This window comes from Thamnophis elegans, chromosome 16 (genome assembly GCF_009769535.1).
Source record: "Thamnophis elegans isolate rThaEle1 chromosome 16, rThaEle1.pri, whole genome shotgun sequence".
Classification (NCBI taxonomy): domain Eukaryota; kingdom Metazoa; phylum Chordata; class Lepidosauria; order Squamata; family Colubridae; genus Thamnophis; species Thamnophis elegans.
In genome coordinates, this window is record NC_045556.1 from 1,369,848 (window position 1) to 1,386,939 (window position 17,092).

The window sequence follows — 17,092 nt, forward strand, 5'->3', positions numbered from 1 at the left end:
GCCTTCTGTTGATCCAGGTATCTAATTGCTAGAGATAAGAAAGCGAAGAGGTCATTTCCTTCCTGGAGGGCCACAACATGGATAAACCATGACCCGTCCAGAAACTAGGATTATTACAGCTTCTCTTTATTGAAAAGGATTTAGACTCACAAAGTTGAATGGGCAGTTTTGGGGTTCACTTTCCTTTTAAAGTGATTCAGATTGTTGGGCCATCATTACTCAGTTCCATAGATAAATCATGTGAAATAGGGATTTCTCTATTTTTTTTCCTCCCTCCCACCGTTTAGTTCAGGGGGTCTCCAAAGTAGGTAACTTCAAGATTTGCAGACTCCTAGAATTCCTCAGCTGAAGTCCACAAGTCTTAAAATTGCCAAGGTTGGAGACTTCTGGTTTAGTTCACTGGCTCACCCGTGATGATTCCGAGGAGAGCAAAATCACTGGATGTGTGCTCCATTTTAATCACTTTTTACGTTCTTCTGTGTGGCGCTGTTAGACAGACAAACATGTTTCCCAGCACCAGAACGTTCTCCACAGAGTTGGGTCTTCACATTACGTGTCCCAAAACAAGGATAATTTGAGCCTGGGCCTTTGAGTCTTGAGCAGTGTTTCTCAACCTTGGCAACTTGAAGATGTCCGGACTTCAACTCCTAGAATTCCCCAGCCAGCGAATGCTGGCTGGGGAATTCTGGGAGTTGAAGTCCGGACATCTTCAAGTTGCCAAGGTTGAGAAACACTGGTCTTGAGTGAGGACTCTTATGTTGATATGTCCAATAATCCATTGGTTTGTTTTCTTGGCTGTCCGTGGTATTCTCAGGCGTCTTCTCCAAATGTATCAATCTTCTCCCCATCCTGCTTCTCCAAAGCCCAACTTCGGCTTCCAAGAGGGTCCCAGGCTGACTTCCGCCAATGTTTACTTTGATACCTTTTACTTCGGTTTAATGGATCTGGTCTACTTCACAGACATCAGCCTGGCCATCAGCATGCCTGTGAAAGTCAACCCTGCCTCCCTTTCTCTGTACCCTTTTAGGCAAAAACTGGGATTTCACTGCTGCTTTGAATGACTATGAACAGCTCAGGCAGGTACATACAGCCAACCTGCCCCAGGTGTTCAACGAAGGAAGGTATCCCAAACAGCAGCCGCAGCCAAAGCCGGATAAAGAACCTACCCAACAGGTGAACAAGAGTGAGCGGCTCTCCTTTCCTAGACAGGAGGACATCTCCCAAGGTAAAGTGGGTTTCCGCCGTGGGTTCGGCATGGGCTACCTCTGAAAAGCACGCCAGCGCCTCAGCTGATCCGTATATTATCCAACTGACATATTGCTATAGTCCCGCTTAGTCTTAAAAACCATCTTTTTATTCCAAAGGCTGTGAATTAGGTTCATTCACAGCCTGTAATGAGTCCCAAATAGTTGGAAAGAGTCCTACAGTAGCACTGATGATGTTACCTACTTGGCTAATGAAATGTCTGCAAGAAAACATCCAAGCTCAGAGATCATCAAGGATGTCCTCCTCCTCCTCTTTCTCCTCCTCCTCCTCCTCTTCCTCCTCCTCCTCATCCTCCTCCTTCCTCCTCCTCCTAGGCAAACCTCAAATCCCTTCTAGCAACTTGATGATGTTCATATTGGCTAATGAAATGTCTGCAAGGAAATCACCCGAGCTCAGAGAGCACCAAGGACCCCACAGTCCTCCTCTTCCTCCTCCCCTCCTCCTCCTCCTCCTCTTCCACCCTGTATTCACTCAATTACATATTACACAAATCCTATCGGCAACAGGAAACTAAAAAAAAACAAAACACACCTTTCCTCTCACGTGATTTAAAAAGCTGGCGAAGAATTGGAATATCCTAGAGCAGTGTTTCTCAACCTTGGCAACTTGAAGATGTCCGGACTTCAACTCCCAGAATTCCCCAGCCAGCGAATGCAGATTTCATTAGCTAACTAGGTAACATCATCAGTGCTAGAAGGGATTGAGGTTTGCAAAGAGGAGGAGGAGGAGGAGGAGGAGGAGGAAGAGGAGGGGAGGAGGAAGAAGAGGACTGTGGGGTCCTTGGTGCTCTCTGAGCTCAGTTGTTTTCTTGCAGATGTTTCATAACCCAACTAGGGATCATAATCAGTGCTAGAAGAGAGTGAGGTTTGCAGAGAAAAGAAGGAAGAGGAGGAGGAGGGGAAGAAGAAGAAGATATGGAAAGAGGAGGAGGATTTGGGGGTCCTTCATGTTCTCTGAGCTCAGTTGTTTTTTTGCAGATGTTTCATAACCCAACTAGGGATCATAATCAGTGCTAGAAGAGAGTGAGGTTTGCAGAGAAAAGAAGGAAGAGGAGGAGGAGGGGAAGAAGAAGATATGGAAAGAGGAGGAGGATTTTGGGGTCCTTTATGTTCTCTGAGCTTGGTTGTTTTCTTGCAGATGTTCAGTGACCCAAGTAGGGCGCATCTCATGTCCCCTTCTCCTTTTTCTTTTTGTTCTCTTGCTTAGAGAAGAGGCTTTCTAGAGGAATCTCTCACGCCAGCTCCGCCATTGTCTCCCTCGCCCGCTCTCACGTGGCCACCGAGTGTAACAATGACCACTTCTCTCTGGAGATGCCCATCTACACCTTTCAACTTCCCGACCTCAGCGTTTACAGTGAAGACTTCAGGAGCTTCATCGAGCGGGACCTGATTGAGCAGGCCACCATGATTGCTCTGGAACAAGCGGGTGAGATGGCCTCCAAGATGGGCTCCTGGCTGCTTCGAGGGGTTCTTGGAGCCCCCCCCCCCCGTTAAAGCCCAGGCTTGCTGAAATGGGGGGGCTTAAATCAGGAATGAAAGCTAGAGGCCCCCTTAGCAATAGCAATAGCAGTTAGACTTATATACCGCTTCATAGGGCTTTCAGCCCTCTCTAAGCGGTTTACAGAGTCAGCATATTGCCCCCAACAACAATCCGGGTCCTCATTTCACCCACCTCGGAAGGATGGAAGGCTGAGTCAACCCTGAGCCGGTGAGATTTGAACAGCCGAACTGCAGATAGCAGTCAGCTGAAGTGGCCTGCAGTACTGCACCCTAACCACTGCGCCACCTCGGCTCCTATTTCTTAGACATATATACAGAATCAGCCTCTTGCCCCTTCCTTCCTTCCTTCCTTCCTTCCTTCCTTCCTTCCTTCCTTCCTTCCTTCCTTCCTTCCCACTTATTTAGCAATAGCAATAGCAGTTAGACTTATATACCGCTTCATAGGCCTTTCAGCCCTCTCTAAGCGGTTTACAGAGTCAGCATATCCCCCCCCCCCCACAGTCTGGGTCCTCATTTCACCCACCTCGGAAGGATGGAAGGCTGAGTCAACCTTGAGCCGGTGAGATTAGAACCACCGAACTGCAGATAGCAGTCAGCTGTAGTGGCCTGCAGTGCTGCACCCTAACCACTGCGCCACCTCGGCCTTGGATGTGTCGGTCTCTGAAAGGTTTCAAAGGATGAGGAAAATGCCTGATTAAAACGATCAGAGAGAGAGACGAAGCTCTTGCCGTTCAAGTGGAGGCCAAAGAAAAGGCTGTTTTAATCTAATAAGACAGCAACGTGTGGGAGGGTTTGGATAAACCTTTCCAGAATCATGAATAATGGAGGACTATGGAGAGAAAGACGGTCTGCTTTTTTCTCCCCTCTTACATAATAATCTTGGAGATGTCCCCAGGAATCTGAAAGCAGATGTTTCTTTCCCCACCCAAGGAAACTTCTATAGTCCGATGAAGACCTGGCGGAGGTTTTTACAGGTGACTGGGCATCCTGTGGGCCGCGGGAATAAACCTAATTATCTGCCTGGAATCCTGGGCTGCTTCTGCCTCTTAAAGCCGCCTTCGGAGCAACAGGCCTTTAAGGCAGACGAGCAGCGCAGCCTTTTGTCCCAAAGGTGTTTTTTTCCAAGAGGCCACTGGCCTTTATTTTGGTTTTTATTTATTCCTTTAATTTGTCGAACATGTACTAGATAACAGGGTATAAGTACAGACATGGAGATGAACAAAGGAAATGAGGACAAATAAACGGGGACGGTGGGCGCGATGGTGCGCTTATGCACGCACTCCCCCTTTTTAAGACCTCTTAGGAATGGGGTGAGGTCCACAGTGGACAGTTTAAGGCAGTGTTTCTCAACCTTGGCAACTTGAAGATGTCCGGACGTCAACTCCCAGAATTCCCCAGCCAGCGAATGCTGGCTGGGGAATTCTGGGAGTTGACGTCCGGACATCTTCAAGTTGCCAAGGTTGAGAAACACTGGTTTAAGGTTAAAGTTACCGGGGTTTGAGGATGTAACAACGGAGTTAGGTAGAGCATTCCAGGCGTTGACCACTCTGTTGCTGAAGTCGCGTTTTCTGCAATCGAGTTTGGAGCGGTTTCTCTTGAATTTTTATCGACTGTTTGCTGAGTCAACCTTGAGCCGGTGAGATTAGAACCGCCGAACTGCAGATAACAGTCAGCTGAAGTAGCCTGCAGTACTGCACTCTACCCACTGCATCACTTTGGCTTCCCCTTTGACTTTTGGGACTCAGAAGGTCCCAAGAGGAGACCACGTGATTCCCCGGGACCTAGCAAAGGTCATAAATACGACCCAGCTTCTGAATTTTGATCACGTCATCCTGTGGGATGCTACGATGGCCGTGTGAAAAAAAAAATGGTCCTGAATCCCTTTTCCAAGGGGCCGTTTTAACTTGGAGCAGTCGCTAAATGGACTGTTGTAAGCCAAGGATGACCTCCGATGAGCTTTTGGCACTTCAGCTCCTGCACGAAGCAGGTGACGGGCTGTTACTTCCCAAGAAAGGCGTTGCTAAAAAATGAGAACATGCTATCTCTAATTTTATCGCTCCCAAAGGCAGCCCAGCACACTTAAAAAGATGCTTCCCGAGCGAACTCCTAATTTAGATTTAATCAGAGTCGTTGGGCGAGGAAGCGTGCGCCAGCTGCTGCTCATTGAACGCGCGTGGAGATTATCAAGGGCTTTTCACAAATTCGGCTATTAGTGCCGAGATTTACCAGTGATACATTTGCAGAAAACCCCAGTTGTTGTCGGATTAAAAGGCCAAAAGTCTGGTTGTGATTGTAGCTCCTGAATTGCTGAATGGAATGATGCCATTTCCAAGTGGATTAAGCAACTAGGAATCAAATCATTAGCCTAGGCGTGACGTGAAGAAGCGTTGGTGCTCTCTGAGCTTGGATGTTTTCTTGCAGATGTTTCATTACCCAACTAGGGAGCATCATCAATGCACTGATGGCATCTAATTGGGTAATGAAAAGTCTGTAAGGAAACTACAGCAAACCCAGAGCACCACATTCATCCCTTAGCTACAAATATTTTCCTCTATTAGTGGTAATTAGTGAAGTTTCTCAATGAGTAACTGGAAGCTGAACTCAACGATCAACCTGAGGGTAGAGTTTATACTGGCCAATCTCTTCTCCAAGTGTCTCTCTTCTCTCCTTCCTTCCCTCCCCCCAATGGATCCCTCATTACCTTCTCCGAGATTCCTTCACACCTTCATTGTACTGTTGGTTGATGTTTCCTAGGTCGCCTCAACTGGTGGTCAACTGCATGTACCAGCTGCAAGCGTCTTCTTCCCTTGGCCACAACTGGGGATGGAAACTGCCTCTTGCACGCTGCTTCTTTGGGTAAGTGTCTAAGTGGCTTTGGATACAAGAATGTCAGTTGAATGTCAACCGCAACTGGTTCTTCTTCAGCGTTTACATCCATCACAGTGCGTATAGTTTTCCCAGGCTGCGGTTTTCCCGGTTGAAATGGATGGCTGTGAAAGTTGGACCATAAGGAAGGCTGAGCGCCGAAGAATGGAGGCCTTTGAACTCTGGTGCTGGAGAAGAAGACTCCTGCATTGAGTCCCTTGGACTGCAAGGCCATCCATCCGGTCAGTCCTAGAGGAGATCAACCCTAAATGCTCTTTAGAAGGCCAGATCCTGAAACTCAAATTCTTGAGTTAAGGAGAAGGAAGGACTCCCTGGAGAAGAGCCTCATGCTGGGAACGATGGAGGGCAAAAGAAGAAGGGGACGGCAGAGAAGGAGGTGGCTGGATGGAGTCACTGAAGCAGTGAGCTTAAATGGACTCCAGAGGATGGTAGAGGACAGGAAGGCCTGGAGCAACGTTGTCCATTGGGTCGCAGTGGGTCGGACACGACTTCGCAACTAACAACAACAACTTCCTCCTTTCAAAGAGAAAAACCTGGCCTGCATCAATATTAAACATCTTTTCCTTTCCATTTTTACTGATTTCACCTTACAACTATTCTGTTATTGGAGTGACTCTTACTATATTCTCATGTTTTATTTGGCTAAATCAATGTGGAAGAGACGGATTTGTCCTGAGCCTGTGCAGTTGGTCAAGGATTTATGCCGATTCCAGGACAGTCAAATATTAGAACGAAACAGCTGGCTATTTTAGTTATTTCTCCTTCAGCCCTCTGGCATGTCCTTGAAATTCAATATTGCCATATCCAGCTTTCTCTGGGTTTCTTTAGTTGATTAGGGACAGTTTTTATATTTGTGTGTATATTGGATTTTAGCATTTTTATTGGATTGTTTTTAACCTGCTGTGAACCACTCCGACTCTCTTAGATAATATGGACGGCTGTACAAATTGAATAAAGAATAATATGGCTTTGATAGATTTTATCTGAAAGGCTTTCACATAATCAGAAGGGCCTTCGCACCAAAGGAACCAGGCCTGTTATTTATCTTACCGGCTGCTTTCATATATTTTTTTTCTATTTTGGTTTCTTTCTGGGGAGGGGGTGTTCTTTTTGAAGACTCCCAAAGTTTCTTTCCGCCCCTATGGATCTCTCGTTCTTTAGATCCGGGATGGCGAATCTATGGCACACGGAGCCCTCTCTGTGGTTACCTGCATTGTCGCCAGCTGGTATTTGAGGGCACCGGAGCACTGGAAAACGGCCTGAAAATGGCTCAAGAAATGTCCAAAACCCAGCCTGTTTTTGGAGCATTTTTGGTCCTTTTGGAGGCTGTTTCAGGCATTTTCCGGGCTGTTTTCAGGCCAAAAATGGTGGGGAAATGGTCAGAAAATGTATTGTATTTATTGTATTTGTATTTATTTGTCTTGTATGCCGCCCACTCCCGAAGGACTCCGGGCGGCTCACAATAGACAAGGGAAGGGGGAAGACTAGACAAAGACAACACTTTAAAAACAAAACCACAACATTCACAATTTCTGCGGGGCTGGCCCCAAAATGACCTGAAAAGGCACCAAAAAAATGCCCCAAAACCAGACTGTTTTCCCGAGCTGTTTTTCGGGCCCAAAACAGCCCCCCAAATAGCCAAAAAAACAGGCATGTGTGCGCTGGCCAGGTCTTCAGGTTTCCAGCGGGCACACGTACACACAAATGCCTATGTGTTCTGCTTTGGGCACTTGGTGCTGAAAAGGTTTTGCCATCCCTGCTTTAGATACACAATCCTGCCTTTCTCTTGCTTGTAGGGATGTGGGGGTTTCACGACCGAGACCTCGTATTACGCAAAGCCCTTTACACCATGATGAGGAGTGGGGCCGAGAGGGAAGCTCTGAAGAGAAGGTGGCGGTGGCAGCAGACGCAGCAAAACAAAGAGGTTGGTGTGATGGGAGCTTCCGGGAATCTTATCTTCTGAAAGGGCTTCATGGGATCCTCTTCTTGAGTTTGGGTTGGGTGGAAGTGGGGATGGAGAGAAAAAGGCCTCCCGTGCTTTGTCTCCCTTGGACCACAGAGGTTCTCAACGATCTTTCAGAGAAATCTGGAAGGCGTTGCTGAATTGCGTGGTCTTTCCCAACATTAAAGCATGTTCTTTCCACTCATCCTTTGGTACCCAAGTTCTTCTTTTCTTCTCTTGTTTAGTTTTTAGTTGACTTTATTGTCATTACTGGCCCCTTGTGCAATGAAATTAATTGTGATCTTCAGTGTGCAGTGACAGTTCGGATTGTGGTTGTTAAGGAATGATGTGCAGTTTTTAGGCACAATATCAGGGGGTGGCTGGTTTCCTCCTTGACTCATGGGAAGCTGGCAGCGAAGATCACAAGGGGTGATGATGTGACTGTGGGAAGCTGTGACCATTGGAACTGTCTGCCTGTTGCCAAGTGCCCCGATCATGATCTCCTGTGACTGTGGGGACACTGTGACAGCCACAACTTCCAAGGACCGGCCATAAGTCTTCTTGTTGAGCCCTGTTGTAACTTCGAATGGTTGCTAAGTCACTAAGTGAGGACTACCTGTATAGTCAAAAGCCCTTCCCTGTCTTTCATGGTTGGCAAAGCATGATGATACCCCTGATGACAACAATTGGACCTACCCCTTGGCTCCGTAGTGCCCTGGGGTCTCTGGCCTGCTGGCAAAGCCATCTCTTCATGCTTTTTGAAAGAATGTCGGGGGGGGGGGGGACACGACGGACCTTATTATTTCTGCAAGGAGGATGTTCCACATATATCTTCAATTCCTCTCAGCTTAAAAAAGAAAGCATCTTGTGGCCTCCTTTCCTTCTTCAAAGAAACAGTGGGAGGGAAGGAAGTCCACAGGTGGCCACTCTGCCTACTCTCTGGGTGTAAATGGGATTTTTGGCACAAAATCTGATTTGGGGAATCCCTTGAAGTTCTGGAGGTTGGAGTAGGACAATGTTTTCCAACCAATGGCGACTTTGAGATGGGTGGGGGAACGTTGGGAGTTGAAGCCCACCCATCTTAAAGATGCTTGGAGAAACCTGAGATAGGATAGAACCTTCCTCTAACTGGCCCCTCTTCTTCTCCCAAGAAATATCCTCCCGCCGCCCCTGCTTGAAGGCATCTCTGTTGTCTTGTTTGGGCTTCTTCTTCCTCCAACTATCTTTCCTTTCTCTCTTAGTCCGGACTGGTTTATACGGAGGAAGAGTGGGAGAAGGAGTGGAATGAGCTTCTCAAGTTGGCCTCCAGTGAACCCCGCACTCACATCAGCAAAAACGGAGGTAGCGGCGGTGGGTGAGTGGATATTTGCCCACTGATTTTGAGGGGGTGGGTGGGGGGAGAGGCCAGCCAGGGGTACATGAGCCAAGGTGGCGCAGTGGTTAAATGCAGCACTGCAGGCTGACTGCTAGATCAGCAGTTCAGCGGTTCAAATCTCACTGGCTCAGGGTTGACTCAGCCTTCCATCCTTCCGAGGTGGGTAAAATGAGGACCCAGATTGTTGTTGGGGGCAATATGCTGACTCTGTAAACCGCTTAGAGAGGGCTGAAAGCCCTATTAAGCGGTATATAAGTCTAACGGCTATTGCTATTGCTATTTAAAATATAATAGGAAAAGGGTGCTTTGTAGGAAGTCAATACAAGAATAACAACAGCAGAGTTGGAAGGGACCTTGGAGGTCTTCTAGTCCAACCCCCTGCCTAGGCAGGAAACCCTATACGGTTTCAGACAAATGGCTATTCAACATCTTCTTAAAGACTTCCAGTGTTTGGGCATTCACAACTTCTGGAGACAAGCTGTTCCAAGTCACAACTAGAGATTCTCTTCTAGCATAAAAAATACTTTTAAATAAATCAAACCACGGACCCCCTGGGGAAATTGCAGGCTTTCCATGGGGATAATCAGAAATCATGAGGACCAGAGGTGGGTTGCTACTGGTTTGCACCGGTTCGGGCCAACTGGTAGTGGACATTGGGACTGGGTTTGCTGAAGTGGTAGGGACAGCCGGCTGGCCACGCCCCTGAACCGGTTCCCCAGTGTGTTGCTGACATCTTTTTTACTCATTTTATAATGTTCTGCGCATGCACAGAACAATGAACAGGCAATCGCGTATGCGCAAGTAACACGCTGCGGGCATGCGTGCGAGCGAACTGGCGAAGCGAACCGGCAGCTGGCAGCAACCTACCCCTGATGAGGACAGATTGGTCTGCCCAGATCAGCTGAACTTCCAACTCACATATACGATCTTTTCTATCTTGTTTCGTATTATAATTTATGCTCCCCTCCCCTTCCTCTTCCCCTCTGTCCTCCGTCTCTCCCCCTTGCCCTCCCCTCCCCTCCCCTCCCTTCCCCTTCTTCCTTCCTTCCTCCTCCCCCTTCCCTTCCCCTGCCTTTCTTTTCTCTCTTTCTCTCTTTCTTTCTTCTTCTCTTTCTCCTTCTCCTCCCCTCTTCATCCACACTGCTTCTGTTTTCCGCTTGTTCTCACCACTTCTCTCAGCCTCATTCTGTCTTCCTCCAAGAGTTGAGGCCTCCTGCTTTTGTGTCTCTCTGCATCCTTGCCAATTAGAGATGTGCTGAAAAGTCTTTGCTGGGATGTGTGTTCGTTTGTTTTGCTCTGCTTCAAAGGGGCTGCTTCTGACAGCTTCCTTCTCTGGAAGCCAGAGCTTCACCTGTGTGGTTAGAACATTTTGAAACGTCTATCATAGTCACAGTTCTCCAAGGGGAACTCAGACTATCTTAAGTTGGAATGGGCTGGTCATCAGCAACTCTTCACCCCAGATCTCACACAAACCGAAGGAGCCGCCTCTTTATCAAGGGGGTGAAGAGATTCCCCCAAAGCAGAAGAAAGCAAAGAAAGCAAAGTAAAGAAAAAGGAGGAGTGGAAAGGGGAGAGAGGAGAAGGAGAGAGGAAGGGGAAGTAGAGAAGGATGACAGAGGGAAGAAAGGAGATAGGGAAGAGGAGGAGAGAAAGGAGGAGTGGAAAGGGGAGAGAGGAGAAGGAGAGAGGAAGGGGAAGTAGAGAAGGATGACAGAGGGAAGAAAGGAGGTAGGGAAGAGGAGAAGAGAAAGGAGGAGTGGAAAGAGGAGAGAGGAGAAGGAGAGAGGAAGGGGAAGTAGAGAAGAGAAGGACGACAGAGGGAAGAAAGGTGGTAGGGAAGAGGAGGAGAGAAAGGAGGAGTGGAAAAGGGAGAGAGGAGAAGGAGAGAGGAAGGGGAAGTAGAGAAGAGAAGGACGACAGAGGGAAGAAAGGTGGTAGGGAAGAGGAGGAGAGAAAGGAGGAGTGGAAAGAGGAGAGAGGAGAAGGAGAGAGGAAGGGGAAGTAGAAAAGAGAACGATGACAGAGGGAAGAAAGGAAGTAGGGAAGAGGAGGAGAGAAAGGAGGAGTGGAAAGGGGAGAGAGGAGAAGAAGGGAGGAAGGGGAAGTAGAGAAGAGAAGGATGACAGAGGGAAGAGGAGGAGAGAAAGGACAAAGGTTGAGAAACACTGCCTCAAAGAGATCAACCAGAAACAGCGAAGGCTGGTGAAGATCGGCATCACCTTCCATTGGAAATTGGATGGGGAGAAGAGGGGTGCACCCGAATTTGCCAAAGTTCAACCCCACAGGAATCCTGGCTCTCAGATTTTGGACATGTTGTATAAGTTAGCCTATTTGAAACATCTTGCTTCCAAAACGGTTGACCTATGATGCCCCGTTTTGACCAGGGGTTAAATCCAGCAGGTATCGATGAGTTCTGGAGAACCGGTAGCGGAAATTTTGAGTAGTTTGGAGAACCAGCAGATGCCACCTCTGGCTGGTGGGGAGGGAATGGAGATATTGCAGTATCCTTCCCCTCAGGGGCTGCCCCAAAGAAGAGGGAGTCAAGCCGTTTTCCAAAGTCCCTGAGGGCAGGTCAAGAAGCAATGGGTGGAAACTAACCGAGGAGAGAAGCAATTAACCAGTGAGAACAATTAACCAGTGGACCAACTGGCCACCAGAAGTTGTGAATGCTCCCAACACTGGAAGTTTTAAAGATGTTGGATAGCCATTTGTCTGAAGTGGTATAGGGTTTTCTGCCTAGGTAGGGGGTTGGACTAGAAGACCTCCAAGGTCCCTTCCAACTCTTCTCTTCTCTTCTTTCTGGGGAAGAGAACTTTTTCAAAGCCAACCTACCCAATTCTTTCATAATAACATTGCGGAGGAAAAATTTCCATCCCTTCCTTTAAATTATAGATGGGCTCGTTTCCTTTGGTGACAAAACGGGCTTTCAACCCAAGATACGATTGCTTCAAAGCGGTCTCTGTTTTAAAAGGAAGAAAACAAAATGACAGGTTTTGAAGGGTTCTAGGTTGCCAGCCGCCTCTCTTAGATCTTTTGTCTTGTTTTGGTTTTAATGAGCAAATGGGCGCCTTAAAAAAGATGTCAACATCGCCAACTTCCAGAGTTCTGTAGAGGTTTCTACGTCTACTTGCCACTTCTGGTGCCCTGGAAAGGATGATGGGTAGTTCACGGAAGGTGGCTGCGCGTGGCGGTTCTTAGATTCCAGACAGAAATATGTCTCAAGGGGTCTCCAAGCCCCCTTTGATATTCTTACCTGTCAACTTTATAGACAAAATTTACCTGCACAGAATTTATGTACTAAAAATGTACGATGTTATCTAACAGATAACCTGCAATTTGGGCTAAACAGGGCTTTGTGGTTTCGTTAACTTGCAAGGCGTAAGACTGTAACTTAATCCAAGATATGGAAAAATGGAGAGGGAACATGAAACATACTTACACTGGGAAACTGTTGAGATTTAAAGACAGAATCACAAATTGGGGGCGTGTAAGGATGTATAATTATATAAATATAATGATAAGAATAGCTGGGAATTGTAACCAGGTCTACATCTCATCCAAAATTAGGCCTGGTGTATGTGTGTGTTCGGTTTAAAAGCACAATGACTATATGTGTATACTTTTCCGTCCTATTTTTTAAACAAAGAAGGAGGAAGATATGTTAAAATTTAATATGTATATTGAAAAGGAATTATAAATACCATCAACATAAAATGGAGCTTGCTCAGAAGCTGAAATACACCAAGTAAATGAAATGAAGAGTGGGAAGCAGGGGAGAGAGGTAAGGGAGGAAGAAAGGGATAGGAGAGAGGGCGGGGGGGGGGAAGAGGAGGAGAAAAAGGAGGAGTGGAAAGGGGAGAGAGGAGAAGGAGAGAGGAAGGGGAAGTAGAGAAGGACGACAGAGGGAAGAAAGGAGGTAGGGAAGAGGAGGAGAGAAAGGAGGAGTGGAAAGGGGAGAGAGGAGTGGAAAGGGGAGAGAGGAGAGGAGAGAGGAAGGGGAAGTAGAGAAGGATGACAGAGGGAAGAAAGGAGGTAGGGAAGAGGAGAAGAGAAAGGAGGAGTGGAAAGAGGAGAGAGGAGAAGGAGAGAGGAAGGGGAAGTAGAGAAGAGAAGGAGGACAGAGGGAAGAAAGGAGGTAGGGAGGGGGAGGAGAGAGGGAGAAGAAAGTGATGGATAAGATACAAATATGGTGTATGGAGAGCAGAAGAGCCAATAATTGTTTTTTGGGAGTTGATGGTAAGATGAATTACATGTTCACATTTAATAATACAACACGATATTGGCTATGTAATAGTATACATGTGATTATATGCTATGAAAATGAAAAATAAAAAAACTTTATATACAAAAAAAGACTGTAACTTATTATCTCACCCAAGCGATGAAGAGCATGCAGCTATTTGCATGCTAAGTAGCTGTAAACTAGGGTTCCATGTGGCCCCATAAAGTCTCAGCGGTGGCCTTCACAGCCCTCTCGGGTATTGCTATGAAATTGTATTAGGGTTTTTCCCCCCCTCCAGGCAGACAAAAGGGGAAATGAATAAGTGCAGGGCGTCCGTTTCATTCACTGTAAGTGGAACTTCCATCCCATTTACATTCCGTGCTGGGAGAACCGGCTAGTTTTGGAGTCCAGCTCAAGGTCCTTTGGCGAAGAAGGTCTTCCTAGTGTTGTGTCTCTTTCGTAGAGTGGAGAATTCTGAAGACCCCGTCTACGAGAGCCTGGAGGAGTTCCACGTTTTTGTCCTGGCCCATATATTAAGGCGACCGATTGTTGTCGTGGCAGATACGATGCTACGGGATTCAGGAGGAGAAGGTAAATTTCCACGGCTGTTTTGACCTTGAATGGGAAGCCCAAGGTTTCTCAACCTTGGCCATTTTAAATTTGTGGTCTTCAACGCCTTCCTTCCTTCCTTCCCTCCCTCCCTCCCTCCCTCATTTCTCCTTCCTTCCTCTCCCTCCCTCCCTCCCTCTCCCTCTCTATTCCTTCCTGCCCCTCTCCCTCTCTTTCTCCCTATTCCTTCCTTCCCCTCTCTATTTCTTCCCTCCTTCCCCTCCCTTTCCCTCTCTATTCCTTCCTGCCCCTCTCCCTCTCTTTCTCTCTATTCCTTCCTTCCTTCCTTCCTTCCTTCCTTCTCCCTCTCTATTTCTTCCCTTCTTTCCCTCCCCCTCTTTCTATTCCTTCCTTCCTTCCTTCTCCCTCTCCATTTCTTCCCTTCTTCCTCTCCCCCTCTTTCTATTCCTTCCTTCCTTCCCCTCCCTTTCCCTCTCTATTCCTTCCTGCCTCTCTCCCTCTCTTTCTCTCTATTCCTTCCTTCCTTCCTTCCTTCCTTCTCCCTCTCTATTTCTTCCCTTCTTTCCCTCCCCCTCTTTCTATTCCTTCCTTCCTTCCCCTCCCTCTCCCTCTCTATTCCTTCCTGCCCCTCTCCCTCTCTTTCTCTCTATTCCTTCCTTCCCCCCCTCTCTTTTTCTCTGTATTCCTTCCTTCTGTTCCATCTCTTTTCTCTTCCTTCTCCCTCCCTCCCTCCAGATGCTTTTGGAGTCCTTACAATGCACTTTGGAGTCTGTAATCTGACACTGAGATATTTATAAAATATTCTGTATTTGTTATCTTCATTTGGTTGCTTCACCGTGGGTTGATTGGCATCTGCCAGTGATACAGAAAGAACGGCCCCTAACACAAGTGCCTTGAAAGAAGGAAGACCCCCCCGGGGACTGTGCCCATTGCTTATCTTGTAGTGCAGCAACTTCTTGTGTGTCTTTCACAGCCTTTGCGCCCATCCCCTTTGGTGGGATTTACTTGCCCCTGGAAGTCATGCCCAACCGATGCCATTGCTCTCCCCTGGTCCTCGCCTATGACCAAGCTCATTTCTCGGCCCTTGTCTCAATGGAGCAGAAAGATCAGCAGAAGGAGCAAGGTATGTCCGGCTTGAAATCAAAGCGACTTGTCACAAAGAAGGGATGACACAACCACCTTTTAGCCCAGAACTGAGATTTAGCCAAGAATGAATCTGCGACGTGTCATATTGGAAGATGGTTAGATAGGAACCTCTGAAAGCTGCATGTGCCCACGTCACCCTGCATTGGGCTGATGGATTCCCCGCATAATATAGAAGTCACAATCCCAGGTCAATTCTAAATTGAAGTTTCCGAATGGTAAAATAGAAGCAATCCTTCCCCTTATCTTTCTCTTTAGGTGCTCTAGGCATTTTGCCTTTTATCAACAGTAAAAATGTCTCCGCTGTGTCTATAGTTTTTAATGAGGTTTGTTTCCCCTGAATTCTCTTGAATATTCTCCAAGAGAGACTTGAAAACCAAGAGTAAAATGAACTCAGGAGAAAATGAAATTATGCAGGTTATTATGGAGTTACTGAGACGATACCTGTGCCTCGAGGAAGGAAAAGACTAGTTATCAGTCAAGGGAGCCCTCGATTACATGCACAGGCTTGTGAAAAACAAGATAATCCTCTTTTTTTTTTGGCTGGGGAAAAAATAAAGTCTTGTGGCTTTGGATTAAAATGTGATAAAAGACTAAAAACCCCGGTTTAAACTGGTAGTAGAATAACAGCACTTCATCTGCTCTTAGAAACACACAATACTGCTTTTAGAAACACGCAAGCAACTTAGAAGTGAGGAGAAATTTCCTGACAGTGAGGACAATTAACCAGCGGAACAGAAGTTGCCTCCAGAAGTTGTGAATGCCCCAACATTGGAAGTCTTTGAGAAGATGTTGGATAGCCATTTGTCTGAAACAGTGTAGGGTTTCCTGCCTAGGCAGGGGGTTGGACTAGAAGACCTCCAAGGTCCCTTCCAACTCTGCTATTGTATTGTATTATTATTGTATTACTGTATTTTTGAGGCTTTTGGAAGGGGATAAACTCCCCATGGGGAGATCCTTAACACATGTGTTCCTCAACCTTCCCCTCTCCTTCTTCATTCCTCAATACGCTTGGAAAATGCAGTCAGCCTGAATTTGATAGGGAAGAGACAACATCAGTCAACTGCCATCCTTAAAAATCAAAGGAAGGCATAAGAAGAAAAATAATAGCAGTAAGATCAAAGGAACCTTATCCCCCTGGTAAATTTCTCTGACAGGAAAGGTGGTAAACAAAGCATATGATGAAGGGAACTGATCCACACCTCTTCCAGACATTTGGGGGAGTGGGAGGGGGGAAAGGAGAAGGAAATTGGCAGAGTTGACTTTCTCCAAAGGGAGCCTGTGTTTCGTTTTCTGATCTGAAGTCCTCCTGTGGCTTCTTTCAATATTAAATGAACCTTCACTTCTGCATGAGGTTTTCATGTGAAGCAGATGATGGATGTTGAGCCTTCTCATCTCCACCCACCTCCCCCAAACCTTGTAGCATCCCTCGCAGGAAAAATCAGAATTTAAGGCTTTCAGGAAGGCCCGAGAAATCTCACATTTTCTCTCTGGACCTGCCTTTATCGATCCGATGACGCTGAACGTCCCTGTGGTGCAGAGGTGGGTTCGGTCCATTTCGGCCGAATAGGTAGTAACTCCGTGTCCGCACCGCTTCTATGATTGGTGCCGCCATCTAGATTTTCTGTTCTGCACATGCGCAGAACAATCTTCATTTTTAATTTTAATAATTTTAATAATTTTAATAATTTTAATAATTTTAATGATTTTAATGATTTTAATGATTTTAATGATTTTAATGATTTTAACGATTTTAACGATTTTAACGATTTTAATAATTTTAATAATTTTAATAATTTTAATAATTTTATTTTAATAATTTTATTTTAATAATTTAATTGTAATAATTTTAATAATTTAATTTTAATAGTTTTAGTTTTAGTTTTAGTTTTAATTATTTTCATTTTCATTTTCACTTTCATTTTCATTTCATTTTTATTTGTTTTTTAATGTTGTGCACATGAGCAGATAGATTTAAATGAAAATGTGCACATGTGCGCACGGAAATTTTGTTTACTACCGAACCGGTCGTAATGGCATCCAGAAAGCCCCCCCCCCCCCTGCCGTGGTGGGATTTTACATCCTCCCACCGGTGTTTTCTTTCAAGGGGCTTTTCCTGGGAAAAGCAGAAGTGGCTTTCTCGATTTCTAAAGCCTGCTGGTGACGGTGAATAAGGGCCAGGCCGAAAT

The 17,092-nt window shown here is 46.3% G+C and overlaps 1 protein-coding gene across 1 annotated transcript in view; it reads left to right on the forward strand.

Moving 5' to 3' along the window:
* OTUD7A (OTU deubiquitinase 7A) overlaps positions 1–17,092 on the forward strand; it is a 50,914-nt gene that overhangs the window by 23,446 nt on the left and 10,376 nt on the right. The window contains exons 4-10 of the mRNA XM_032232477.1: positions 1,028–1,225; positions 2,473–2,691; positions 5,520–5,621; positions 7,448–7,575; positions 8,835–8,947; positions 13,654–13,781; positions 14,734–14,883. Of these exons, the coding sequence (XP_032088368.1) occupies positions 1,028–1,225; positions 2,473–2,691; positions 5,520–5,621; positions 7,448–7,575; positions 8,835–8,947; positions 13,654–13,781; positions 14,734–14,883 (1,038 nt within the window). The remainder of the gene's footprint in view (positions 1–1,027; positions 1,226–2,472; positions 2,692–5,519; positions 5,622–7,447; positions 7,576–8,834; positions 8,948–13,653; positions 13,782–14,733; positions 14,884–17,092) is intronic.